General features: G+C 41.4%; 1 protein-coding gene across 1 annotated transcript in view; it reads left to right on the top strand.

Annotated features, from left to right (window-relative positions):
- Positions 1-27,242, top strand: part of MOB3B (MOB kinase activator 3B) — a 118,264-nt gene that overhangs the window by 79,671 nt on the left and 11,351 nt on the right. Inside the window, exon 2 of the mRNA XM_063081410.1 lies at positions 7,672-7,874. Within this exon, the coding sequence (XP_062937480.1) occupies positions 7,672-7,874 (203 nt within the window). The remainder of the gene's footprint in view (positions 1-7,671; positions 7,875-27,242) is intronic.

Raw genomic sequence — 27,242 nt, 5'->3', positions numbered from 1 at the left:
TAATTCATGCTTCAGAGCCTTGATATTATTCATCTGTGAAACAGAAAGACTAAAACCTATTTCCCACGTAGGTTGTGAAGATAACATGTCAATGTTGTTACCAGATGGGTTCCAGGACTCCCCTTCTGAAGGGAACACACCTATCTTGGGATTCCAGACCCTCTTCCAGCCTGACAGCTGTGGTTCTGCTGGCCCCACTTCAGCAGAGAAAACAGCCTGTAAGCTGTGCAAGGTGCTGCCTTCCACCTTCTCCCCGATTTTACCTCGTCCTCACCCCCAAATCTGAGCATCTGTTGCCCAGTCAGCTGCCAAGCTGTGCCCAAGTCTCTCTCTGGGTTCATTTGATATGGGGCCACTTTGTTTTTCAAGAAAAGCTGGTATCAGTGCCAGGACCCTGGGAGGGCAGATCCTGTCACTGCTGACTGCCAGCCGTGTTCAGTCTCCCTCACCCTGCCCCAGGAGTCCCAGCTGATCCTGTTACAGAGCGTCTCTCTCCAGACAGCTGCCACTGGGTCCCTGTGGAAGCAAGAGCAGCAACATTCCAGGCCTTCTGGTGACCAGGGGCATGCCCTGGACACAGCTCTGCAATTCTGCTGAAAGGCTGGTAATCATGTCTACCATTTCTTGATAAGGGTAATTATTTTCCTCATAACAAGTGAAAGGTTCTCCAGACCTTTTCTTGCAGAGAGAATGGGGGACATACATTTCCATTTATGTTCTCGGCACCATAAGAGTATCATGTTAGCACCCTCCTAGCTGTGCAAGGAAGGCCTTTATGATGACCCCTCCCTTACAGACGAGAACCCAGAAGATGTGACTTGCCCACAGTCACACAGCTGGGAAAGAGGCAGAGCAGGAATTCAAACAAGTGTGTCTAACTTAGGAATTCGTTATAACATGTCGCCACTTAAGGACAGTGAAAATAACAAAAGTTTAAGCAGTATTTGGGAAGGAGAAAGGAAGTGGGCTTGTGATTCTGCTATGAGTTGCTGTGACTACTCACCTCTTCTGTGTTATGAAAAAAATAACCCCTCAACTCTTACCTTCCTCAAAGAGATAAAAGGGGATAAGTGTGAGGTAAAGTTTGAAGTTTGCTGAAATTGGCCACCTCTGAAACAGTGTGCCTTGGGAAAAGTTTTGGTCAGAATTTGAAAAATGGTAGCTTCTGCAAGCTAAGTCTGTCATACAGAAATGTTTTGTTTTACCCTGTAGTATTTTTTAAAAGTTCAGATTAATTGCTGACATTTAAAAAGTCCAACAGGTTCATCTAGAACTCTAGATTTCTGAATTTTCTTGTGGTACTGTAAATTGATGCAGCCATTTTTTTTGTTTTCTTTTGTTTCTTAAAACTTCTTTATTTATTTATTTATTTTATTTTATTTCAACTTCTCAATATACATTGTAGCTGATTTTCATGACCCTTTAACCGTTCCTATTTACCCCCTTCATCTCTCCCTGCCCCCAACATCATATATCTGTTCACTTAACAAGTTCAAGGAATTGTTGTGATTGTTGTGTCTTCTCCACCCCCGGCCCTTTATTTGTTTCTGTGTTTATTTATTTATTTTTTAGCTCCCACAAATAAGTGAGAACATGTGCTATTTCTCTTTCTGTGCCTGACTCATTTCACTTAATTTAATTTTCTCTAAGTCCATCCATGTTGTTGTAAAAGGCAGTATTTCATTCTTTTTTTATAGCAGAGTAGAATTCTGTTGTGTAGATATGCCACAGTTTCCTTATCCACTCATCTGATGATGGACATTTGGGCTGGTTCCAACTCTTGCCTGTTGTAAATAGTGCTGCAATAATAAACACGGGAGTACAGGTATCCCTTCAGCATGATTATTTCCGTTCCTCTAGGTATATTCCCAGCAGTGGAATCACTGGGTCATATGGTAGATCTATCTGTAATAGTTTGAGGAACCTCCATACCATTTTCCACAAAGGCTGCACGATTTTGCAGTACCACCAACAGTGTATGAGTGTATTTTTTCCATAACCTCTCCAGCATTTTATCATTCTCAGTCTTTGGATATTAGGCCTCGTGACTGGAGTGACATGGTATCTGAAAGTAGTTTTGATTTGCATTTCCTGGATGCAGAGTGACATTGAGCATTTTTTCATGTTTCTGTTGGTCATTTGTTTATCTTCCTTTTAGAAATGCATATTCAGCTCCTTTGCCCATTTTTTAATTGGGTTATTTGTTTTTTTGCTGTAAAGTTGTTTGAGTTCCTTGTATATTCTGGATTATATCCTTTGTCTGATATATATTTTGCAAATATTTCCCCCCACTCTGTTGGTTTTCTTTACACTCTGTTGATTGTTTCTTTTGCTGTGCAGAAACTTTTTAGATTGATATAATCCCATTTGTTTATTTTTCCTTTAGTTGCCTGTAATTTGGGGTTCATATTCATGGAGTCTGTACCCACTCCTACTTCCTGGAGTGTTTCCCCTATGTTTTCTTTAAGGAGTTTTATTGTTTCAGGATGTATATTTAATTATTTAATCCATTTTGAGTTGATTTTGGTATATGGTGAGAGGTATGGGTCTAGTTTCATTCTCCTACATATGAATATCCAGTTTTCCCAGCACCATTTGCCTGAAGAGGCAGTCCCTTCCCCAGTGTGTAGACTTGGTGTTTTTGTCAAAGATCAGATGGCTGTAGGTGTATGGGTTTATTTCTGGGTTCTCTATTCTATTCCATTCATCTGTGTGTCTGTTTTTTTGCCAGTACCATGCTGTTTTGGTTATTATAGCTTTGTAATATAGTTTAAAGTCAGGTAGTGTTATGCCTCCAGCTTTATTTATTTATTTGCTCAGAACTGCTTTGGCTATGCATGGTCTTTTGTTATTCCATGTAAATGTCTGGATAGATTTTCCATTTCTGAGAAAAATGTCATTGGAATTTTGATGGGGATTGCATTGGATCACTTTGGGTAATATGGACATTTTCACAATGTTAATTCTTCTGATCCAAGAGCATGGGAAATCTTTCCATCTTCTTGTGTCCTCTTTAATTTCTCTCAATAGTGGTTTGTAGTTCTCTTTGTAGAGATTTTTAACATCCTTGATTAACTGCTGCTGATTTTGTGTGTTGATTTTGTATCCTGCTACTTTGCTGAAATCATTTATCAACTCTTAAGAGTTCTTTTGTAGAGGCTTTAGGCTGTTCAATATATAGGATCATATCATCCACAAACAGGGACAGTTTGACTTCATCTTTTCCAATCTGGATGACCTTTATTTCCTTCTCTTCTCTGATTGCTCTGGCTAGTACTTCCAACACTATGTTGAATAGGAGTGGTGAGAGTGGGCATCCTTGTCTAGTTCCTGTTCTTAAGGAAAAAAAGCTGAAAGCTTTTCCCTGTTCAGGATGATATTGGCAGTAGACTTATCATATATGGCTCTCATTGCGTTGAGATATTTTCCATCTATACCTAACTTGTAGAGATTCTTTATCATGAATGAATGTTGAATTTGGTCAAATACTTTTTCAACATCTATAGAGATGATCATATGGTTTTTGTCTTTGCTTTTATTGATGTTGTGTATCACATTTATTGATTTGCATATGTTGAGCAAACCTTGCATCCCTGGGATGAATCCCACTTGATCATGGTGGATAATTTTGTGTGTGTGTCGCTGTTTTCTGTTAGCTAGTATTTTATTGAGGGTTTTTGCACTATATTCGTCAATGATATTGGCCTATAGTTTTCTGTTTTTGATGTATCTTTGTCTGTTTTTGGTATCAGGGTGAATTTTGCCTCATCGAGTGAGTTTGGGAGAATGGCCTTTGTTTCAATCTTTTGGAATAGTTTGTAGAGAATTGGTATCAGTTCCTCTTTGAAGGTTTGCTAGAACTCTGCAGTGAGCCCATCTGGTCCTGGGCTTTTCTTTGTTGGGGTCTTCTGATAACAGTTTTAATCTCTTTTATTGCTATTATTCTGTTAAGATTTTCTATATCGACTTGGCTCAGTTTTGGTGTTTGTATGTGTCCAGAAATTCATCCATTTCCTCCAAATTATCAAATTTGTTGGCATATCATTGTGTATAGTAGTCTCTAATGATTCCTGGTATTTCTGAGGTATCGATTGTAATATCACCTTTTTCATTTCTAATTTTTGTTATTTGGGTCTTCTCTCTTCTTAGTTAGCCTTGCTAAAAGTTTGTCAATTTTACTTATCTTTTCAAAAAACCAACTATTTGTTTCATTGATCTTTTGTATCATTTTTCAGGTTTCTATTTAATTTAGTTCTGCTCTGATCTTAATTCTTTCTTTCCATCTTCTAACTTTGGGTTTGGATTGTTTTTGTTTTTCTAGATCTTTAAGGTGAAGTGTTAGGTTGTTTATTTGCCATCTTTCCATTCTTCTGAAGTAAGCATTTAATGCGATAAATTTCCCCCTTAGTTCTGCTTTTGCAGTATCCCATAGGTGTTTTTATGATGTGTCACTATTTTCATTAGTTTCATGAAATTTTTTTGATTTTCGGTTTAATTTCTTTTTGGACCCATGTGTCATTAAGTAGAAAGTTTAATTTCCATGTGTTTGTATAGTTTCCAGAGTTACATTTATTATTGATTTCTAATTTTAATCCATTGCGATCTGAAAAAATACATGGAATAATGCCATTTTTAAAAAATTTATTGAGACTTGCTTTGTGACCTAACATGTGGTCTATCCTGGAGAATGTTCCATGAGCTGATGAGAAGAATGAATATTCTGAGGTTATTGCATGGAATGTTCTGTAGATATCTGCCAAGTCCAATTAGTCTAAAGTGTTGTTGAGATCTTGTGTTTCTCTATTGATTTTTTGCCTAGATGACCTGTCCAATGTTGAAAGTGGGGTGTTCAGGTCCCCCACTATTATGGTGCTAGTGTCTATGTCATTCTTTAGATCTAATAGTGTTTGCTTTATAAATCTGGCTGTTCCAACATTGGGTGCATATATATTTATGATTGTTATGTCTTCTTGATGGATAGATCCTTTTATCATTATATAGTGGCCCTCTTTATCTCTTTTTATGGTTTTTGGTTTAAAGTCTATTTTATCTGATATAAGAATAGCTACTCCAGCTCGTTTTTCATTTCTATTTGCATGGTATATCTTCTTCCATCCTTTCACTTTTAGTCTATGTGTGTCTTTATAGGTGAGGTGAGTCTCTTGAAGGTAGCATATTGTTGGGTCCATCTTTTTAATCCAGTTAGTCAGTTTGTGTCATTTGAGTGGGGAATTTAATTCATTTACATTTAGAGTTATTACTGAAAGGTGCTGATTTACTCCTAGCATTTTATTGATTTTTGTTTAGACATCTTAAGTATCTTTTCTTTCTGATTTTCTGTTTGTCTTTTGTATTTGTTTGGTTTTTGGAGTGGTAGATAAAACTATTTTTTGTCTTTATTGTTGGCATTTTTGTTTAGCTGGTAGGTTTTGTTCTTTCTTGAGTATTCATGGCAGTGATGGTTGTTTTCCAGGTATCAAACCCCGTACTTCCTTGGGAATTTCTTGTAAGGCTGGTTGTGTGGTAGTGAGCTCCCGCAGTTTTTGTTCCTTTGAGAAATATACTATTTGTTCTTCATTTCAGAAGGATAGCCTTGCTGGGTACAGTATTCTTGGCTGGCAATTTTTGTCCTTTAGTATTTTGAATATATCATCCCATTCTTTTCTGACTTTTAGGGTTTCTGATGAAAAGTCTGATGTTAGTCTGATTTGGGCTCCCTTATAGGTGACTTGCTGCTTCTCTCTTGCGGCTTTTAAGATTCTCTCTTTGTCTTTGAGTTTTGCCAGTTTAACTATAACATGTTTTGGAGAGGACTTTTGAGGTTGAATATGTTTGGGGATCTTTTGGCCTCCTGAATCTGAAGATCTGTGACTTTCCCTGTACCTGAGTTTTCTGCTATTATTTCATTGAATATGTTTTCAATGCCATTTCCTTTTTCCTCCCCTTCTGGAGTACCCATGATTCTGATATTTGAGCACTTAACAATTGTCTATTATCTCTCTTAGATTTTCTTCAATTTTTTAAATTCTTTTTTCTTTTTTCTGGTCTGCCTGTGTTAATTCAAACAACCTGTCTTCAAGGTCAAAAATTCTGTCTTCTGTTTGTTCCAGCCTGCTGCTTAGACTTTCTGTTGTGTTTTTTATTTCATTGAATGAATCCTTCAGCTCCACAAGCTCTGCTACATTCTTTTTCAGACATTAATTTCTTTGTACATTTCTTCTTTCAGATCCTGTATAGTTTTTCTCATTTCATTGTGTTGTCTAACTGAATTTTCTTGTATCTCATTTAGTTTCCTTAGAATTTTTGCTCTAAATTCCTTGTCAGCCATTTCAAGAAGTTCCTGCTCTGTAGGATCTAGAGCTTGAGAGTTATTATTTTCCTTTCTTGGTGATGTTCTTTCTTGATTTATCATATTTATGGTATTTTTCCTTTGGTGTTTAGTCATTATGGCAGGGGGATCATAGTTCATTCATTCCACCCTGATGCCTGGCCTGGATCCTGAAGGGACTGCCAATTCTGGGCAGCAGGAACTAGCCTGGGCTGGGGGTCCTGCGGTGTGTGGCTCCTGCCTGTTCCAGCACAGCTCTCAGGCCACCTGTTGTTGCTTTTTAATAGATGCAAATTCATTGATTTTGGGGATAGAGTAACGCTAGGAACTGTCTACTCTGCCATCTTGACCAGAAGCCCCCCCAGTGTAGCCATTTTGGAAAACATTATGGAGTTTTCTCACCCACTGCAGATAGAACCGGCATATGATCCAGCAATCCCACTGCTGGGTATATACACAGAGGAATGAAAGTTATCATGTCGAAGGGATACCTCTACCCCCGATTCATTGCAGCTCTATTTATAATAGCCAAGATATGGAACCAACCTAAATGTCCATCAACAGACAACTGGATAATGAAAATGTGCTGTGTGTATACACACACACACACACACACACACACACACACATATGTATATATATGCAATGTAATACTATTCTGCCATAAAAATGAATGAAATTCTGCTACTTGCAGCAGCGTGGATGACCTTGGAGAAAATTATGTTAAGTGGAACATGCCAGGCAAACAGAGAGAAATACTGCATGTCCTCAGCTATAAGTGGGAGTAAATGAAGAAAGGGAGGAAGGGAGGGAAAAAAACAATCACAGTAATACGTTGAACTTTCAGAAGGAGAGAACGGAACTGTGGTTACTAGAGGTGGGAAAGAGGGAGAGGGAGGGGAGTTAGGGAGAAATTGGGTAATGGACACACAGAGTGATTACGTTTTGCAAGGATGAATATGTTAATTTCCTGATTTGATCATCACTTATTGTACACAAATACTGATAGTCAACTCTGTACCCCACAAACATGTACAATCAATTATGCTGCAATAAAAAAAAAGAAAGAAAGAAAAATCAGAAGCTCTAACAACACTGTCCTCCATCCCCATATGTCCACTGCTGGCTGGAGTTGTGCAGTGGCTGTTCCCTTTGACAAGGAGGTGGGAAGGTGCTTTGCAATTAGCTATAGTCCCCACCATTCCCTAGTACTCCTGTGACAGGGAGTGCCAGTCTCCCTGTAGCTTCACCATCCTTTTACCAGTTTTCTTATATTAGAGGTAAGAGGAAAATGAGCTTTCACATCATGGTTTGATTCCTTTTTTTTTTTTTTTCTTCCCTAGGTGTTCCCTTCCCAAAGAACTTCCTTCAGATCTGCAAGAAGATCCTGTGCCGCCTTTTCCGGGTCTTTGTCCACGTGTACATCCACCACTTCGACCGGGTCATTGTGATGGGTGCAGAGGCCCATGTCAATACCTGCTACAAACATTTCTATTACTTTGTCACAGAGATGAACCTCATAGACCGCAAGGAGCTAGAGCCCTTGGTAAGTGTCACCATGCAGAAATGGCACCTGAGTCACCCCGGTGAGCTCAGCCACTCATCACAGTATATGCCAGACCCATGGAAATGCTCACTAATGACTAGCTCTTGTCTGAAGGATTGCAAAATTGGACAGGGTTTAGCAGTCAGCTAAAGGCCAGGAGATGCCAAGATGTCCACTGCCACCACATAAATGTTTTAGATTTCTCTCTAAGAGGTGACAAAATGTAGTGGGAGTCGTTTGGGCCAGAGGAAGTAGCTTTTAATTGTCACCTCTGAAATCATTCACCTATTTATTTAATCCCTTAAATGGGCATCTTCAATGTCTCATGTCACCTCTCACACTGTTAATCAAAGATGATCAGAAACACTTCTTTGGTCAGTAAATAAATATTTAGCACCTACTGTGTGCCAGCTGCTAGGCGTAAGATGTCACATAAAGCTGCTCTTGAACAGCTTTTGCTCCAGAGATAGAGACAGAAGTAAGCTTTAAATAAGAATACAGTAGCATAGGGACTTTGCTTTTCATACAGAATATCCTGCAATGCAGTTTTAATGGGATATATTAGAATTCAGAGCATTTGATATAAAACTTCAGTATTATTGTTTGGGTGAGAACAGGGATTACTTTTATTTTCTTTATAAGCCATTTTTACGGTTGTATTCAGTTTGTGCTTTAGAAGTCAAGGACCCATAACAACCTCATCACCTTTTTTAACATGTGGTATCTTAATGCAAACCCTTTCATCACAGCTGTTTCTGGTTGGTTCTATGGAGTACTTTCTTATCCAGTGTAATACATTGCTTTATAGAAAAGTCATGCTTTTTTCTTGAAACAGCTAAAGTGGTAGTTTTGCTAACAATAGCTGACAGAGCAACTGCATTTCATCCATCTCCATTTGAATAATGGCCAGAATGCCAGGGCCAGGCTGTCCTCTTTGCTGTCCCTTTCTCTTTATGTACATGCTTTAAAATATAGATTTTATTATTTTATACATATGGTGAAGCCAACAGATGGAGCAATGACTGCTATTGAAAAGACCATTCGTTATACTCACAGATCCCAAGAGAAGAGGGCATGCCACACCATGAGGGCCACATGGGGAAGCATTAGGGTTGGTCAGGAGAAAGAGGGAGCAGGAAAAACGGGGGCAAAAGCCTTTCTTGTGGTTTCCCTGGAAGGAACAGGCAAGGCAGAGTAGGCAGGCATAGGGTCAACTAATTTGAATAATCTCAGTGGGCTCTGGGGCATAGGTGATGTCCGTGGTTTGGCTGGTACCTGGCCCTGGGGTGGTTAGTGTGAGCCCCTGATGGAGGAGGTGGCTGGGGGTGTGAGATTGTGATCGGTTGGTTTGTATTGGTTGGTGGTGTATAAATAGCTTGAGGTGAATTTATCATCTCTAGGGATTAGCTAGCCCTAAGAGGTGCAGTCTGTCCAGGGTCAGGAAGGCCCCAGATGTTGAAGAATCAAAGAACAAAATATGAAAAAAATGTTTAATGCAGTACACTACCTGTATCTGGCAAAGAAGATGTTGGTGAATTTTATATATCACCTTAGAGTTTCCCAACTCACAGTCTATTATTGTGCTATGAGAGTACATGGCAAAAAAATATTTTTCTTCGCATCAGTCAATAGTTCTGGAACAAAGCAAGATTTTTAGATACAATTGAGATGTCTCATATCATTAGCTGAAGAAGAGCTAATTTCCTTCACTTTCTTTAACAGCAGCTTTCTAGAAAGTTCTTGGGGACAGGAACTGAGTTGTCTCTGAAAGCAGTTGGGCAACTTGTACAGAAAGAGGCTAAAACACATTGATGATTGAGTTTTGCTAGATTGTCTTTTATAAAGGCTGTGTGGGTAAACAACCACCCCAAGAAGAAAAGGTGATGGGAAAGAGCTGATAAAGCTAATATCAGAAAATGTCAAGGACAGAGGAAAGAGTGGCCAGGTACCATGCACATGAAGAGTAGGGAGAAACCACTGAGATCTCATAGACATCATTCTGCTTCTGAGGGTTTTAGTTCAGTTCTCTTCAGTGGACACCTTCAGGCAGAGGGAAAAATAGCTTCCCCAAAGGCCCATGAGAAGGAAGAGGCTGTCCTAAGCACTCACACTTTCAGTTTTGCTGAGCTAAAGGAACAGAAACATCAGATGGATAGAGCTGAAAGTCAATTTCTCCTTTATGCACAGAAGCATAACAGCCATTGTAGGATAAAACTGAGTGTGAATTAGCAAGTAGAGAAAGCCTTTCTTTGACATCAAAAAACTTATTTTCTATAAATGAAGAAGGCTCCGGGGATTCTAGCATCTAGCAGTACCAGGAGCTGACTTGAAGTCTCAGAGTCAGAGAGAGAGGACCCAAACAAGCCAATATTCTAGATAAGAATCCCTTTGGGGACCTGGAAGGAAAACAATGATTAGATTAACCAGGAATTACTAACAGTGGAAGTGAGCAAGAAATGTATGATTTCCGCCCCCTCCAGAGGCTTATATTTCTTTAAATCTTGCTTGAAACAGTATTCAGTATTCTTCCTACATTTATGTTTTGCTCATTATAATTACAGGAAAATTAGTCTTAATGCTTTTAAATATTAATAAGTTTTTAATGCTTTATTGTCTGAAATTATAGATTTGTTTACATAAACCGAAACCTATAAAATAACAAAAAAAGATATTGAGAATGTTTCTGGGGCCAATAATTATATAATGTCAGGCTCTGGATATTTAGCATATTTAGTGTCCACTAAGAATGCTATACTTGTGGACTGTTATTGCTGAAATAAGAGCCTTCAGTTCAAAGTTTATAGTGCTGGAATACCTAACTAGTAAGTCAACTGTTGCAATGCACATATTAATATCAAGCATAGCATATCAAATCAACACAGTTTTATTTGATTTGCATGTATTAAGTACTCTATATATATACAAAGCAAGTTGTTCAGATAGATGTTCTAAGCACATGAGAAAGACACACTCTTGAGAAATTTACATTGCAGTCTAAAAAATATAAAATAATGAATCATCCATCTTTGGCCCTTGAAGGATGATGAAGTAGTCAGGCATTTGGCTTCACATTCTGCTTGTACATTCTTTAGACTCTAATGCCTCTGGGGGCCAGAAGGGCAGCATTTGTCCAGCCAGTTTCCTTTAGGATGTCAGCATCCCCAGAGTTCCCACACCACCAGTGGGACATTCCTGGTTTCATGCCTTGGGATTCCACAGTGTAGAACTCAGAGACCCCACTTCATATTTCCCTCCTCCATGATTCCACCATGCATAGCCATACTCCTCCATTCCCAGAGCCCACTCGACTGCTTTTGTCTGATATTGACTGATCGTCCAACACATGGGTTTGCTGAGAGTCCAGCAGCCCACAAGGGTAGGAGATTCAGATCATACAGGGCAGAAGACAATACTCAGACTCTCTGGGTTCCAACCCCGGAACTTTCGTTTGCTAATTTGCAACCTTGAGCAAAATACTTGGCTTTTCAAAGCCCCATTTTCCTTATTTTTAGAATGGATATAATAATAGAATTATAAAAATTAAATGGGTTCGTCACATGGTAAGTGTGTAAGAAATGTTAGCTGTTACATGAGATCATGAATGTAACGTGCTGGTATACAGTAAGGGAAGCAGTTCAGTTCTCCCTTCCCTAGCTCCCGCGGGCTTCTGCCATGTTAGTGATCCCCCAGGTATCCTTGTAGCAGGTGGAGTTCATTGTATTTGTATTGGTCTCTCCCATGGGATTGTCATCCCTTCGAGGGCTTGGAGTATCTGTGACATATTGCATTGCCCAGGCTGCCTAGCACAGAATGAATGCTTACGATGTTTCTGTGTTGGGGAGAGTACTTTAAGGGTGTTGCACCACCACTCAATGGGATTACACACGAGTCGTTCTTACCTTGGTGCCACCCTCATCTCAGAACATGCCTGTAGACCTCCACTTATTCATTTTCTTGTTGGAAACCATGCTTCATCCTATCTGATTAGCAGTGGAGATTAAAAGCAAAATAAGACGGAGTAGTGAAGGGACGCATCATTAGCTTTAGGCCTGATAGGGAAAGATAGGGCTCCAACTCCCAGTCGTGCTCGGTTCCAAATTCCAGATAGATCATCCAGGAAAGGTTGAATGCTGTCACACTGCCTTTGTGTCCTGATGTGCCAGGCATAGGGTGACCAGCTCCTCTGGTTTTAGCACTGAAAGTCCTGTGTCCTGGGAAAACCCTTGGTCATGGGCAAACTGGGACATTTGGTCACCCTGTCAGGCCCCTGAGTAGGACAACAATCTGGATTCAGAAGCTGGGAAGAGGTCACCCTGGCCAGCCCAACTGAAGGCCAACATGTCCACGCGCCCACAGGGCTGGCCTTGTGCCTCCCACTGGGACCAGCTGGTCAGCCGCTGCGGTTGGCAGCCTGGGAACCCAGGGAAACACGTGCCATTTCACTTGGTCTGCAAGGAGGTCTACAGGGAGGGGGAGGCTGGCATACTGACAGACACAGACACAACAGATCACCATTTCTCATGTAAATGCAACAGCTGAAAATGACTTGAACTCAAGCAAGTCTACAGTTGGAGGAAACAAGCCCAAATGATGCTGGTAATTAGAAGATGGGCCAGGCCCTGACTAAATAAGCCAGCTGCTATTGGCCCCTGGCTTCCCAGAGTCAGCTGACAGAATTGAGCTAATCAGAATTATCATTAGCAAGCACAAATAGCCAGCAGTGTTTTGTTGGCCTTTCACTTAAAACAAAAGCTGCCCCAGAAAAGACTGTTAGCAGTGCAATAGCTGTGAATGAGGCACTGATTAGGGAGGAGGAGGAGAGAGATTGGCGAGGTGGGGAGGACTATCAGGAGGGCACTTGTTCACCCGGAAGCACCTGCTTACCCTTGGGTAACCTTGGTCCAGGGCCTTCCCAAGTTTCCCTCCAGGGCTTCATTTGCTAATTTCTAACAATGAAGGTGATTATCATCATCTACCTTGTAGAGGTGCTGCTGTGAAACCACATGTTCCCACAGGGCTGTTTTGTTACCTTTATAGCAGGGTATTTGGGCCATAGGAGCTCTGTAATTGAATCAGTGTTTCTCAGTAGGGATCCTACACACCATCTGCATCAAAATCTTCTGAAGGTGGGTTATTTGAAAATGTGTATACCTGGGCCTCACCCTGGAGACACGGAATCAGAATCATTGAGATTAGTGTCTAGTACCAAGCACCCTCAGTCTGCATCTCAAACTTTAATGTGCATATGAATCACCTGGGGGTCTCGCTAAAATGCAAATTCTGATTCAGGACATCTGAGAGGATGGGACTCAGAGTGTTCATTTTGCTCCCAGATGATATCAATGCTGCTGGTTCCCAGACCATACTTTGAGGGGAAAGATCCGAGGTGACAGTTACTCTCACATTTGAGAATTACTATTTTTAGCACACCTTCGCTTCTCCTCTATTATTGGAAGTCAGCTTAGTGGGATGAGAAAGTAAAGCAAAGGAGAGAAGTCCAGGGATCAGTTTGTGCTCCTCAAAATTCTGGCCCTGAGTGGTGCTCAGTGAAAACAGACTTCCTTCCTTGGTCAAATGAGGCTACAAAATACTATAGCATCTCCACCCTGAAAAATTCCCAATAGCAGATTAAAGGCTGGAGAAAATACCCAGGACAGAAACTGGTTTGATTTTGTGTAGCCCTCCCAGTTTAGCAGCATTTGGTTCCTGGACTTTTTTTCCCTTTGTCATCACTCATTAACATCTGATAGAGCTCCTGATCCATGAAAAACTCAGTTTGGGCAGCACTGCTCATCTTTGTGATGTGTCTCTAGATTTTGAGCTTTTCCTCTTTTCCCCACCCTGGCCCAACCACACGCCCACAACTGCTGTGTGGTGTGAGGAACAGAGAAGACCGAGAGTGGGTGGGAGGGAAGTGGAACTCCATGTGGGAGGCTTCACAGAAAAAAGGAAACACAGTCCTGCTCATCTTACTCCCCAGGCCTCCTGTGTCATCGTATGACACCCCCTTGTTGAGTTTACCATGTGCAAGGCACACGAGCATTTTCACGAAATAAACAGTAGTTCTATTACTTGAGTTCCATTAAATGTGGTGGGTAATTTCTCAACATCTGAACCACATTTCTCTCCATCCTTCATTACTGCCATTTTGCCGCACCAAAGCACATGCCCCGCCCCCAAATTTGTAGACACCTCCTGGTGAATGATTGAGGTTCATGCTATGCTTCAGCACCAAAACCATCACTTTAAAGATGGTTTGGGGGCCAAATGTTTGAGGGTGAAAGATTTGGAAACTCTGTCTCATAAAGGTCCAGTCACAAGCCCATCTAGTCCCAAGCTACAATGGTCTCAGGTTCCGCTAAGAGGTGGCCAGGCCATGCCTGCACCTCCCTTGCAGATGCTTGGGGGAGTGCAGAGCCAGGGTTGGCCTACCATGGCACGACCAGGTCAGGACTGTGAGAAGAAGCAGAGCCTCTCGCATGAACCAGAGCTGCTCCCCAAAATAGCCAGCAATGAAGAGCCATTGTACAGCTTTTGAAAGGACCTTTTCTTTTGAAACATCATCTGTACAAAGGCCTCTGGGCTGCTTCTTGTCAGGCGGGTTCTTTGACTTTCAGCCAAATGGCTCAGACATGGACACAGCCACTGTAGAAGGAAGAGCTTCAGCCTGTGAATCTGGCAGTTTGCCATTACAGTGATGTTTCCAATATTATGTTACCACATTAGTTATCTGATCCTGGGAAAGGCATGTAATATATCTGGGTTTCAGTTTCCCCATCTGTGAAGGAGATCATCTCTAGAGTCTCCCCACCTTTAAATTTTAAATACTGAGATTATGATCTTTGACATGGTATGTCACCAGACTTGTTATCTTTTGTCCAAGAAGACCTTCTCTCTTTTCTTAGAGAGGACTTCATGGAATAAAGCCCACGTGGCAGAGAGGGGCTCTTCCTGGCACAGGGAGTAGCTGGAGTTTGCATTCATGGGACTTTGTCAGTTCAGATGACGTGTGTGCACGCGTGCGCGTGCGTGTGCGTGTGCATGTATGTGTGTGTGTGTGTGTGTGTGTGTGTGTGTGTGTGTGTGTGTGTGTCCAGGGTGGCATCAGTTGTTTGTGGTTGTTCAGGGCAACCTAAATGCCCAGAGATCTGTGGCAGAGCTTGGCAGAGATCATTTTAGGAGCTTTGGCAGATATAAAGTGTCAATTGAAAAATAGCAAAGAACTGTGTGATTATTTTCAGTGAAGTACATTGTGCTGGGTAACTGAGATGTGGCAGAATCAGCCACATGTCTCTGTCCTATTGATTCATTCTTGTTGATGTCCAGAAACTTTTTCTTCTGGTTTGTAAGATAGTAGGTTTAGTTCTTGTTTTTTGGATTTTCTTTTTTTAGTGTTTTTTTGGTGTCAGAGGTGAGTTGTCTGATTTATTTCAGGGCCTAAAATATGATTAATTAAAGTTGAAGACGATGCTTATGGGAAAATTATCAGCACATAATACTAAGTAATAAAAGCAGGATTAAAACTGTGTGGGAGAATCACTAATCATATGTCCATAGATGAGAAAGGAAATACAGCAGAAAGTGTCAACACTGGTTCTCTCTTGATGGAATTAAGGGTAATGCTTCTTTCTTATATATATCTTTTGGGGCTTTCCAAGTTTTCTATCACAAACTTACGTTTTGTAATATAAGTGGCTTATAAGCCAAGTTATATATCACTTTTATAATCAGAAAAAATCAAATGTTGTGCTTTAAAAGGCCTTATTAACAAAGACCGAAGCTTCACAGGACAAGTGGCCTATGTGCCCAGGACCAAGGACTCTGAATTTGTGCTCTTCTGTCTCTGGGCATGCCCTCTTCCCCCCTTTACAGAGCTACAGGCAACAGAGATGATCAAAAGAGCAAGCTTGTGGTCCTGCAGACTCCTTTGTCACTGTGGCTCGGTGTTCGATGTGCACGATCACCTCGGACTAAACAATTAAGCTGTCCCTGGACATGAGGTGGTCCTTCCTGGAATGGGAAGCTAAGCAGCTTTGTACGCACTGAGATGATGTTACCTTTATAACATGTACACATTTTTAGTTTTGAAGCACCTTTTCTAAGTGGGAGATCTCAGTGATACTAAAGCAGTTGAAGTCTGCCACTTAGCCACATGGAACATGTCTGGCCTTCCAGGGACAGGCATTTTTCCGGCTTTGTTCAGACTCCTCACTGGAAGGGCACCATAATCTTGACTAAAGGTTTTGTTTGGAGTTTTTCCCATCTGTATTCCTCTACTGAACTTGATCTGAAGAGGTTTTTGTTTTCGATTTTTTCTAACTTCAAATTTTAAAAAGAGAACAAAAAGTATTTGTTGAAAAGATATTAATTTGTACCATGGAAAGGTCTCTACACAGGTTATTAAACTTAAGCACAAATGTTATGACAATAACTACAAATAATTTGGGGATGAAATTATAATGTGGGTCTAGTGTTCATTCCAATTTTTTCTTACTAAAATGTTAGCAAAACCCAGGACTGGAAGTGACTGAGGAAGATGTCTCTGCCCTGGTCTCAATCAGATTCTGTTTTATCATTTTTCTTCTCCTATCCACAGAGGTCCATTCCCCATCCTGGTTCACACTACCCCGTAACTCTGATTGGTCCTTCCTTTGTATGGGGTTGTATTCTAATCACAATGAATTCTCCATGCTTAGCTGTTTGGTTTAAATGTTAAAGCCTTTAAAAACTATTAATATACTTTTGTAACTTTTACTATTTTTGTTCATATGCTATTGCATCTAATTCTTAGATGTGGGACTATCTTCCAATTCTGCAAGTATACCCTCTCTGGCAGCCAGAGACTGCTTAGAATTTCATGCCACATTCCTGCCTTCTATCTTGACCTTTGCTGGTGAGAATGGTTCATAGCCTGCCTCTGATTTTGGCTGGAAGAGAGTAACTTCCTGACCACTCAGTAAACATTTATTATCTGCTGACTATGTGCTAAAAATTAAAGGTCTCTACCTTCCAGAAATTAACTGCAAGTTTTCCTCTTACACTCATGGTTACTTACTGTAGCATCTACCTAAGTATTTTTCCCAGAATCTATTAGTGCTAAGGGATGTCAAAAGGTATTAAGTGAGGGGGGAGAGGGAGTGTTCCATGGTCAAATAAATATGGGAAACAGTGAGTTAATAAAGCTATTCAGGTGTTTTTAATACACTAATATGCATTCCAAGCAAGGTACAGAATGTTCAGCATTTATTTAATCCAGGAATCCTTTTTCTACAGAACATTTTGTGAGTCTGCAGCTCTTTGAAAGACCCTGTGGGAAATACTGACAACGCAGTCTTGTACACTCCAGCTTCTGTATCATAAGTTAGTCCTCTTGTGGCTGCTTGAGTGTCTGTTAATAAGCATTTTTTGAAAACCTTCTACATGTCAGACACTGTGCTGAGCACCAGAAATAATGGTCAAATAAGATACATCTCCATTCTTTAAAAAGCCCACAGTTTTGAAGAATGACACCCTTTCATCCTTTCTTTAGAGCTGCACCTTCCAATCCAGTAACCACTAGCCACTTGTGGTTATTTAAATCAAAATGAATTAAGATTAAATGTAAATGAAAATAAAAATTAGTTTCTTAATCTTGGTAGCCACATTTGAAGTGCTCATGTGTCTAATGGCTTTTGTATTGGGTATCTCAGATACTGAATGTTTTCATCATCATGGAATGTTCTATCAGACACCACTAAGTCAGAGATTCTATCTTTATGAGTTACTTCCTACAATATACTATTCACACCCTTTCCCACCACCACTGGCTGCCAGATGCATTCGGCATTTCCATTTAGTTCTTTAAGCCCCTAGTATGGTTGGCTTCTCTTTGCTAAGTCACTTCTCTCCCACTTTACAGATGAAGAATAGATAAAACTCAAAACTATCTGCTCAACATTTCTTTCTCGTCTCACATCAGAACTTGCATCTCAGGGAGCTGCTCATTATCTCAGGAGTGGTCTCTGCCGCCAAATTGTGATTGCCCTTTTTTTTTTTTATTGTGCTCTGCAGTGTTGGAAATTGCTGCACGATGTCAGTCACAGCAGAGATTAATTCATCTTCATGAGCATTTATATGGAAATGTGAATAGTCAATATGGCTTGATGCCTATACGTAAGTCTGCCAAATTCTGGCTGCTATGTATGGTCTAGACTAGCTCAAATTTCCTGGTCAGATAAGAGTAGATTCTTTGGCTCCAAAAAAATGTCAAGTAAATATTAACTTGGGATTTGAATGAGGGGAAATTTTATTTATTGAAATATAACACTGTTTCTTCTCTCACCAACCCCTGTCCCACCACAATAAAAGCATGAAGGTAAGATTACAAGCAGTCCCTAACCTAGGTCTTAGGAACACCTTTCCCATGAAATAATTTTACGTATAAAGGTTAGATATGTAAGCCACCAACAAAGCTAGGTAAGCTATAATCTAGCTATAGTGCTGGGACATAGTACTAATCAATATTAGTTCCATTCCTATTGTGGGGGTACTTCAAAAAGGTCATGGAAAAATAGTATTAAAAGATAATACTAATCTTTCCATGCACTTTTCCAAGTGCCCTTGTACATTGTGATTCTGAGTGTAACTGGACCAATAAATAAAAATAAATGCATACCGGTAGATCTTGATGAAGAGAGAGATATGCCGACTACTCCAAAGAGAACTTCCCAGAGCTCCTTGAATGGACCATGACCTCTCACCTCCAGGCCATTGTAGTGTAAGCCCCTCAGACTCCGTGTCTTCCCAAATCCTGTTCATCCTGCAAGTCTTGGCTTAATTGTCCCTTCCTCGAAGACCACTCTATCCACGTGAGGTCCCTGATGACTGCTCCCAGAATGTTCTGATCCCGGAAAGGGCAACCAAGATGGAAGCCAGTATATGTTTTACAAACTAGTGTCAGAAGTGATAAACCATCCCTTCCACCATTTTCTGTTTGTTAGAAGTGAGTTAATTAAGAAGGGAATGTCAAAGAATTTTTGGACATATTTTTAAACCAACTGTCATGGTTTGGATATGTCTCCCAAATTTCATGTGCTGGAAACTTCATCCCCAAATTCATATGTTGATTGGGGTTGGTGCATTTGGGAGGTAATTAGGATGAGATAAAGTCATCAGGGTGGGGCCCTGTGGTGGGACTGGTGGCTGTATAAGAACAGGAAGAGACCTGAGCTGACATGCCCACTCCTGCCCTCTCACCACGTGATGCCTCCCTCCATGTGATGAAGCAGCAAGAAGGTCCTCAACAGAAGCCGAGAAGATGCTAGCACCCTGTTCTTAGACTTCCCAGCCTCCAGGACCAGGAGCCAAAATAAACTTCTTTCCTTGATAAATCACCCAATCTGTGATATTGTGTTTACTAATCACACCACTATAGAGACTGAAATTTTTAAAGTGGTGAAGGTTGCCTTTGGCCCCTGCATTTCTTTTTCTTCTCCCATTTCTAACATCTTACAGCTCAGGTCTGCCACCTTCCCAAAGTGCTCATTGCTCCTGAAATCCCCTGCCTCAGTGACACCACCCATGACCTCAGTGTGGTTTGTTCCTCCTCCCCTTCCTTGAAAGAAGCCAGTCCAGCCAGTTGTCACCACTTTCTCACTAACCTTGTGGTTCACAGCAGCCTGGCTTCCACCACTCCACTCCTTTTACTGAAGTAGACCCTGCAGCCCTTGTGGACTTACTTCTGATAGAGAGAAGAAACAATGAATAATAATATTCACTAACAATGTATGCTTAGGGATAGATCTTTAAAACGTCGTGCTGAGCAAAAGAAACCAGACACAAAAGGTACATACAGTTTGATTCCATTCAAATCAAATTCTAGAACAGTCTAAACTAATCCAAAGTGTCAGAACGCAGATCAGTGGTTAGTTGGGACGGTGGGAGGAGTGAGGGGATTGACTGCAAAAAGGCAAGAGAGAATTTTGGGGGGTGATAATAATGTTTTATGTCTTGATTGTGGTGGTGGGTACATGGCAGGAGATATCTGTCAAAACTCACCCAAATGTACATTGAAAAAGAAGCATTTATTGAAGACAATATAAATGTTATTTTAAAGGTATGCTTGGTAAATGCATTCGACATATTTTAAAACAAACTTCAGTACTCACAAGAATGGGTTGACAGGTCCTTACTGAAAACTTTTGTCTGCCTTGCTGCCTGGGTAGTTAACAAGACAAACTGAGAGGAAAAGTAGCAGTTTACTTCTAAAGGCCAATGGGAGTATTTGCATTTTTAAGTTGGTTATAGAAACAAAAATAATTTTGTGTCACAGAGAAAGATACAAGGAACCCACTGCCAGCGAAATTTTCTGTTTCTCAGTATCAGTCTCTTCTGCATACATATATGTTACAGCTAAGATAAGCAGACTGAAATGGCATGTTTCATAGCAGCTGGATGGAAAAGCCTGATAGGGTTCTTCAGAGAGTGTATAGACTTCTAAGGGTCAGCAGACTCTGTTCATCTCTCAGTCCTCTGTCCAGCCCTAATGGATGCCATGATTAAGAATTAGGCCTATGTCCTAAGTCCTCGCCCACCCCAGATGTACCAGGTGTGCAAGGTGTTTGCAGGTGGGGCTGTCCCTCCCCTCTGGCCATCAGTCATGAATGGTTGTAAACCATTCTGCTACATGTCACCTGGGGAGACTTCAGAAAGTACACCAATTCTCAGGCCCCAATGTACACCTATTAAATTGGAATTTCCAAGGGCAGGGCACCAGGCAAAGTAAAGCTCTCCAGATAGTTCTCACCATGGGTGAGCCTCAGTGTGATTGAGTTTGGGGCTTCTCAAACGCTTTCCTGCATAAGAGCAGCTGGGGGCTTGTGAAGGATGTAGACCTGGAAATTCTGATTCACTAGGTCTGGAATTGTTAATAAACTCCCAGGTCATTCTCATTCACGTGGTCTAGGTGTCATACTTTAAAACTAATCCCACCTATTCCCAAATTTCTGGGCAGGATTGGAGTTCAACAAGATGCCTGGGCCTTGGGTGTGGCCCCTTCATGCTGGTTTTTTAGATGGCATTTAGTCCCACTTCTTTTGTTTCCCTAAACTCAGGCTTTCTCCCTCTCACCCATCTCCTCCCCCAGAAGCAACCCTACACCCAGCACCCTGTGGAGACCGTAATGGGGTTTTGTCACTCTCTGCTGGCAACAGTCATTACCATACCCTAGAGGCCCATCCCCCCAGACCTTACATCTTAAGCCTGGCCCCTCACCCGTGCTAGAGCCCCCATCAGACAAACCTTAGTACTGCTGGGGCACTGTGCTCCAGGAACACAGCTTGGTGCTGGGGCAAGCCAGCATCAGTCCTCAGCATGAGCCTTCTTATCCGTGCAGACAGGAGAGGACAGAGCCAAGATCAGTGGCTACCAAGCCATTGTCCTTAGCACACAGGTTCTGCAAATGTGCTGGGGGAAGCCAGAACCCAGTTCTGGAAAATCACCACCTCTTCAACCAGAGCTGCCACATTTCTCTCATCAATGGCTTCTGTGTAAGATTACGTTAGAAGAAATGTTTTCTGCTGCTGAAATAAATTTTAAACCCACTGGATTAGGAAAGGTTTAGAATCCCTCCAGTTTTAGCCCATTGTGGAGCAGAATGACACAGATTGACACTACCTTTCCTTTTACTTCATTTCTTTTTTGTTTATTTTTTGGCTGGCCAGTATCATTTATTTCTAATAGCATACTGTTAAAGCAGAGATGCACAGTAAAGATTTATGTATGTATGTCTTATTAAAATATCTTAACATAGAAGAACTTTAAGTGGCCTATAATAGCTATCCACATTTTTTAGTTGATATGTTCAGTTTCTGAGGCTATAATAAATAATAGGGGAAATTTTTGAGTAAAGCTGTGAGCCATGTGCTGTAGGAAATGTGTTTAAGTATTACCTCATTTAATCTGCACACAATTCCATGAGATAAATACTGTCTTTAATCTCCATTTTAAAGAGGAAGAAAATCAGACAAGGAGGTGAAGTAACTTGACCAATGTCACACAGCTCTATGGAGCCAGGAGTCTGACTCCAAAATCCAGATGCGGCTGCTGCTGAGGTGGATTTTTGCTCAGGGACATACTTACTCAGATTCTGATGATCTACGGCAGCTAGATGATTTCCAAGAGCCTCAGTTCTGTCCCTCTCTCAGCAGTGTCTTGTTGTGAGACTATGGTCAAGTCACTTCAGCTACCTGAGCCCATAAAATGTGCACTGTTGAGTGACTCAAATGAGATAACAGTGTAAATTACTGGGGACACTCAAAAGATATGAGTCCTGCCCTCAAGAAGTTTAATGTCTGTTGATGAGAAGATCCAAACCCAAAGCTGCAGAGGCCAGGCAGGTGACGCATACGAGTTGGCAGGCAGGCAGTGAGAAACAGGAAGCTGTGTGGGGAGCTGCCACCAGGCCACTGCAGCTAATGGTTTCAGTGTGGGCACGAGGCTGTGTTTCAATCAAAGGAAATTGGAACTTCAACATTTTAGGCGAACTCTCCAGAATTTTAAATGGTGGCAACTAATTAGAACAGTTCTTGTATCTTATTTTTATTTTAAGTTAGTTTTAAATCTGCAGGCTTAACAAACCCCTTGTAGGAGTGCATTTTGTTTAGGGCCATCTGTTTGCACTCATGCTTTATATAGAGCCTGTGGCGGGCAGGGGAGGTTCTGTCCCATCACCACCTGGCAACACATCCACGGTGTCCACACATACAGTGTTATTTTTAGAGTTTTTCTTTATCTTGAAGGCCCAAAATGTCCATGCATATGAAGCGAAGTGTTTGTGTGTGTGTTGGAGGTGGGGGTGGGTGAGTGTACAGGGTTTGGATAAAGCAGACAGGACAATGGCTATTTGGTTGAGTGATGTCAACTTTACACCATACTGCTGCATGCTGGGTCACCGTTGCTGGTCTTCAATGACTGTACTGCTGCAGGCACCAGGAGACACAGAGCATGGCTGTTCCTTTGTCACTGGCTTCACTTGACACGGCCAGTGTCATCACCAGTTGGCATTTAGATTGTTGACCCCATCACTGCCAGTCCAGGGCATAAGCAGCTGTTGCTATTGTATATGTTTATTCCAAACAGTAGAGCCTTCAGAAAACCCACCACACAGCACCTCTGTTCTGGGAAACTGATGGCAAGTACCAGAGTACTCACAGCACACGCTGAAGGGGTTCTATGTTATTAATCTTTGGGAAACATTGGGAAATAGACAAGAATCAAATAAGGTGTTTGGCCACAACCACATCTAGTTTTAGTTGTACAGGCTAATGATGGAAGAGGAAGACTTTTCATTAAAGCAGGCACTCCTGCTCATTTCTAAATTCCATTTTTAATTTAAGGTTTCTATTGTGGTTTTCTCTTTCTTAGGAAGTCACTTATTCCCTAATGGCTACAACAGCCTTAGTATGTATACTACAGAGGAGTCTTAATAGGTGCTCAGTGGCTCTGGTTATTTTCCTGCGGTGTCACTGGAGGAAGGTGTTGGAGCAACAAGAGGTTCTCAGACATAGTTACTGTGTTTTGGTTTCTATTGCTGATGCAAGGGTGCTAGGCATTTTGCATTAACAGAGGGAGATTATTCTCAATGGAAGCATTCTTATAAACATTTTTATTTCCAATACTAATGGCAATATCAGAGGCAATTGAATTAGTTGGTACATACAGGCATAAGCACACACATGAACACACACTAATACTCATTTCTTTCCCAATAAAGCTTCAAATCTTTCAAAACCCCTTCTCTGAGGATTTTTTGTTTCATTTCGCTACTGGAATTGTATATAAAAATCGTCTTCCTTGAAGCTTTGAAATTGTTTTTTTCCAAAATTGATAGCTACAGGGGTTTTTTCTTTTACAGTAAATTCTAATTGTGGTAGAATACACATAACATTTACCATCTTAACTATTTTTAAGTACAGGTCGGTAGCATTAAGTACACTCACACTGTTGTCAGCCATCACCACCACTGTCTCTAGACTCTTCATCTTGACATCCATGGTTTTTATTTGTGTTTCTGGTTTTTTGGTTTTTTTCACATGAGTCAGGTTGTCGGGATGTGCAACTGAAGCCAGAAAGGGGAACCAAAAGGAAGTGAAGGAAAAGGATATCTTTTACTTCTCTTGAACTGAGGCAGAGCTGCTACCAACTTTCAATGCATTGGACAATTTCCCACTTATAGAGAGAGCAAAAGACAGGGTGAGAACAGTAGCTTATAATGCCTCCATTGCTAAGAAGTCTAAAACTCCAGCCTCATAACAAATTATCAGAAGAACAAGGGAGGAAGGAGCCCTAGCAGGTAGAAATGGCTTTAGTCCTATAAAGTATATTTCCTTTACATAAAATTCATATTGTTTTCATGGTTCATTAATTGGGAGTCTGAGAAAAAAGAAAGGATTTGTCTCCTTTCATACTCTGTGGGCGTTTAGTCCTAAGGGACTCAGATACTTAGAGTTCACTCCGTTCTTGTTTCGGATGTGTTTTCCCACTGATACAGCATCACTGTTCTTCCAAGATAGCAGAAGTATTGGACTATTTATTGCTGGATCAATTTAGGAAAGGCAGCTTGGAGACCTGTTATATAGTCTCACTGGTCATGGTATTGGTATGGTGCAGAGCGTGTCAGCAACCTTTCTGAAAGGTCCTGATACTAAATGTTTTGGCTTGTGGGCCACATGATCTCTGTCACAACAGCCCAACTCTGAGCTGCAGAAGTGAGAGGGGGCCACAGGTGATACACACACAACAGGGCGTGGCTGTGTTCTGAGAAAACTTTTTTTATGGGCATTGAAATGGACATTTTGAATTTCATATGCTATTTATGTGTCATGATATATTATTTTTCTTTTGATCTTTTTCAACTATTTAAAAATGTAAAAACCACTGTTACCTCATGCGCCATACAAAACCAGGCATAGACTGGATTGGCTGTAATTTTCTGATCCCTGCTAGAGGAAACACAGGATTCTGAGGCCTGTTGACAAGATCCAAATGACAGATCTTGGTTCAAATTCTAATTCTGCCAAGTGTTACAGCCACCGTGTAGAGACGAGTCAGTGACAAAGTAGGGCACAAAATGGTAGTCAGTCCCTAAAGCTCAGAGGAGGATAAATTTCTCTCTGTGGGAGCTTGAGAACACATTTCAATTGGTGGTAGTCAAACTTCTAGCATGGGATCGTATTTTATTAAAATGAAAATTTCACTTTGTTTCATGTCTATTTACTCCATCAAAATAACACTTTATTTCTACCAAAGGAGTGAGGCTTCTAAGAAACAATGAACTTCCTAAATTACAGGCTCACTGGGGAAGAAACTTCTCCATGTGTTTTCATCAGATACACAATGGAGGTCTTCTTAAGTGAAGGCCAGCTCTGTCCTGCGGTGAATTCAGCCAGGCTGAGTGGCTTGTATAGAGTCCTGTGTTTTCCTAGGGGAGGTGCATTCTTCCTCTAGGGACCCATGCCCTGAAAGTTCAGAACACCCCCACAATAACAAATGCATGTTTTTTCAGGGTTTCTTTAATGTCATTAACAGTTGGACCCATTAAGCATCTCTCAGAATAAATAAAATGCTCTGGTGCCTGCCACCTAACCTGGAGTGGAACTCTCTGCTTCACCAGTCAGTGCCTTTCCCTCCCACTCCTGATGAAAAGCCAAAGGACAGAAGCAAATGGGAGAATTCCTTACTCTGCCCTCTCCCCTCCAGTCTTCAAGGAGCTAGGTAAGCCTCCAAATGGGCTCTGGGCCATGTTTCATCCCTCCAAGGGGGTAGGTGACTTCAGTCATCCTTGGCTCACCTCAAAACAGGGGACTTGAGGAGCAACAGCCATAAACCAGTCCAGCTGTGCTGACAGATGTGGGAGGGAGGGGCTAGACCCTGACAGCTGAGCAGACCTCCTGGGGGCTGTGAAGGAGCTGGGCTAGCAGAGATAGGCGAGGGGCTGGAGCAGCAGCTGAGAATCATGGTGACAGGTAGCATCACTTTGAGCAGAAATGAGGCAGGGTTCCTGCACTGTCAATTAGGGGATGACAGTGCACCAGTGAGATGGACAATGGTGGAAAGGACATGGGAGGTGGATATGCAGAGCAAGTCAGGATGTTTAAAAACATGTCACACTATGGGCAGCCTTCTGGGCTCTGGGGAGGAGATCTTGAGCATGCAGTGAGGACACACAGTTTTAATTCCTGCCCTTGCTCTCTCAGTGCATCGTGAGGTGGCCGCCGTGTGCCCATGACCCAGCTCCTGTGGGTAAATGAGAAAACTCAAAAAATGTGCAGATCAGCCTTTACAAGAACCAGTGTAAATCAAAAAGGCCAAATATGTTTACATAAAGTGACTTATTTTTAATGTCTGTGGGGTTTGGAAAAGGCAAAGCATTTGTTCCCATGTCATTATGAGTAAATACTCAGTGGGTGGCAGGCATGTGTATTTTTCTCTCCATATGTATGTATATACATGTGCAGGTAAGTACACATGTGTGTGCATGCATTCATGCACTCACTCTCCATCACGGAGACACCCTCTGTGTCAGTGATGCGGGCTGCTGTTTAGGAACAGAATTAATCAAATAAATATTGCTCTTTCCAGTTTTGGGAGGTCTGCCCCGCCATGTTTCTATTTTTATTTTGTTGGCTTATTTGTCACACACATTCCTCAGAAAAAGCAGAAAGAGCATTTTATTTCATCCCTGTGTGCTGGTTGGATCCCATGTATACTTCAAGTTTGGAGAATTCTTAAAACATGCTTGTAGTCTGGCTGCCCTACCTGCCTTATAAGAATTCAGACTTGGGGATGCTAACCAGGGAAGGCAGCAGCCCTGACCGTGGGTCCCCTGGGAAAGGCCCCCCAGCCAAGTCCTTGTTCCTGCCCACACTTCCCATGCCCATGACCAGTGCTGGTGCTGCATGGCACTGACTCAGAGTCGCGATTGGAAGCACTGGCAGATATGAATGAAGATATATTCTACACGACGCCTGGGCAGATAGACGGCTGGTTAGGAGAACAGATTTTCAAGTTTCATCCTCAGCTACCCTAATTACTAGTTATGTGACCATGGCCAGATACTTAACCTCAGTTCCCGCTCTGGAAAATGAGGATACTACTGAATGAAAAAATGAACATAAAGCACTGAGCACAGTGCCTGACCCATAGAAAAAGTGCAGGGAATGAAAGATACCACCGTATTTGGAACACGAGCCACTTTTGTTGACAAATTATGGCTCTTCTATCACTGCCCTGTCTTGCTCACTCTTTTGTGACCTGGCACTACCTTATTTATTCATTCATTTATTTATTTATTCATTTATCAAGTTACTTATTCTTATAAAGCCTTGTTTC

The sequence above is a fragment of the Cynocephalus volans genome, chromosome 16 (genome assembly GCF_027409185.1).
Source record: "Cynocephalus volans isolate mCynVol1 chromosome 16, mCynVol1.pri, whole genome shotgun sequence".
Lineage (NCBI taxonomy): Eukaryota > Metazoa > Chordata > Mammalia > Dermoptera > Cynocephalidae > Cynocephalus > Cynocephalus volans.
This window is presented reverse-complemented; position numbering and strand designations above follow the sequence as displayed.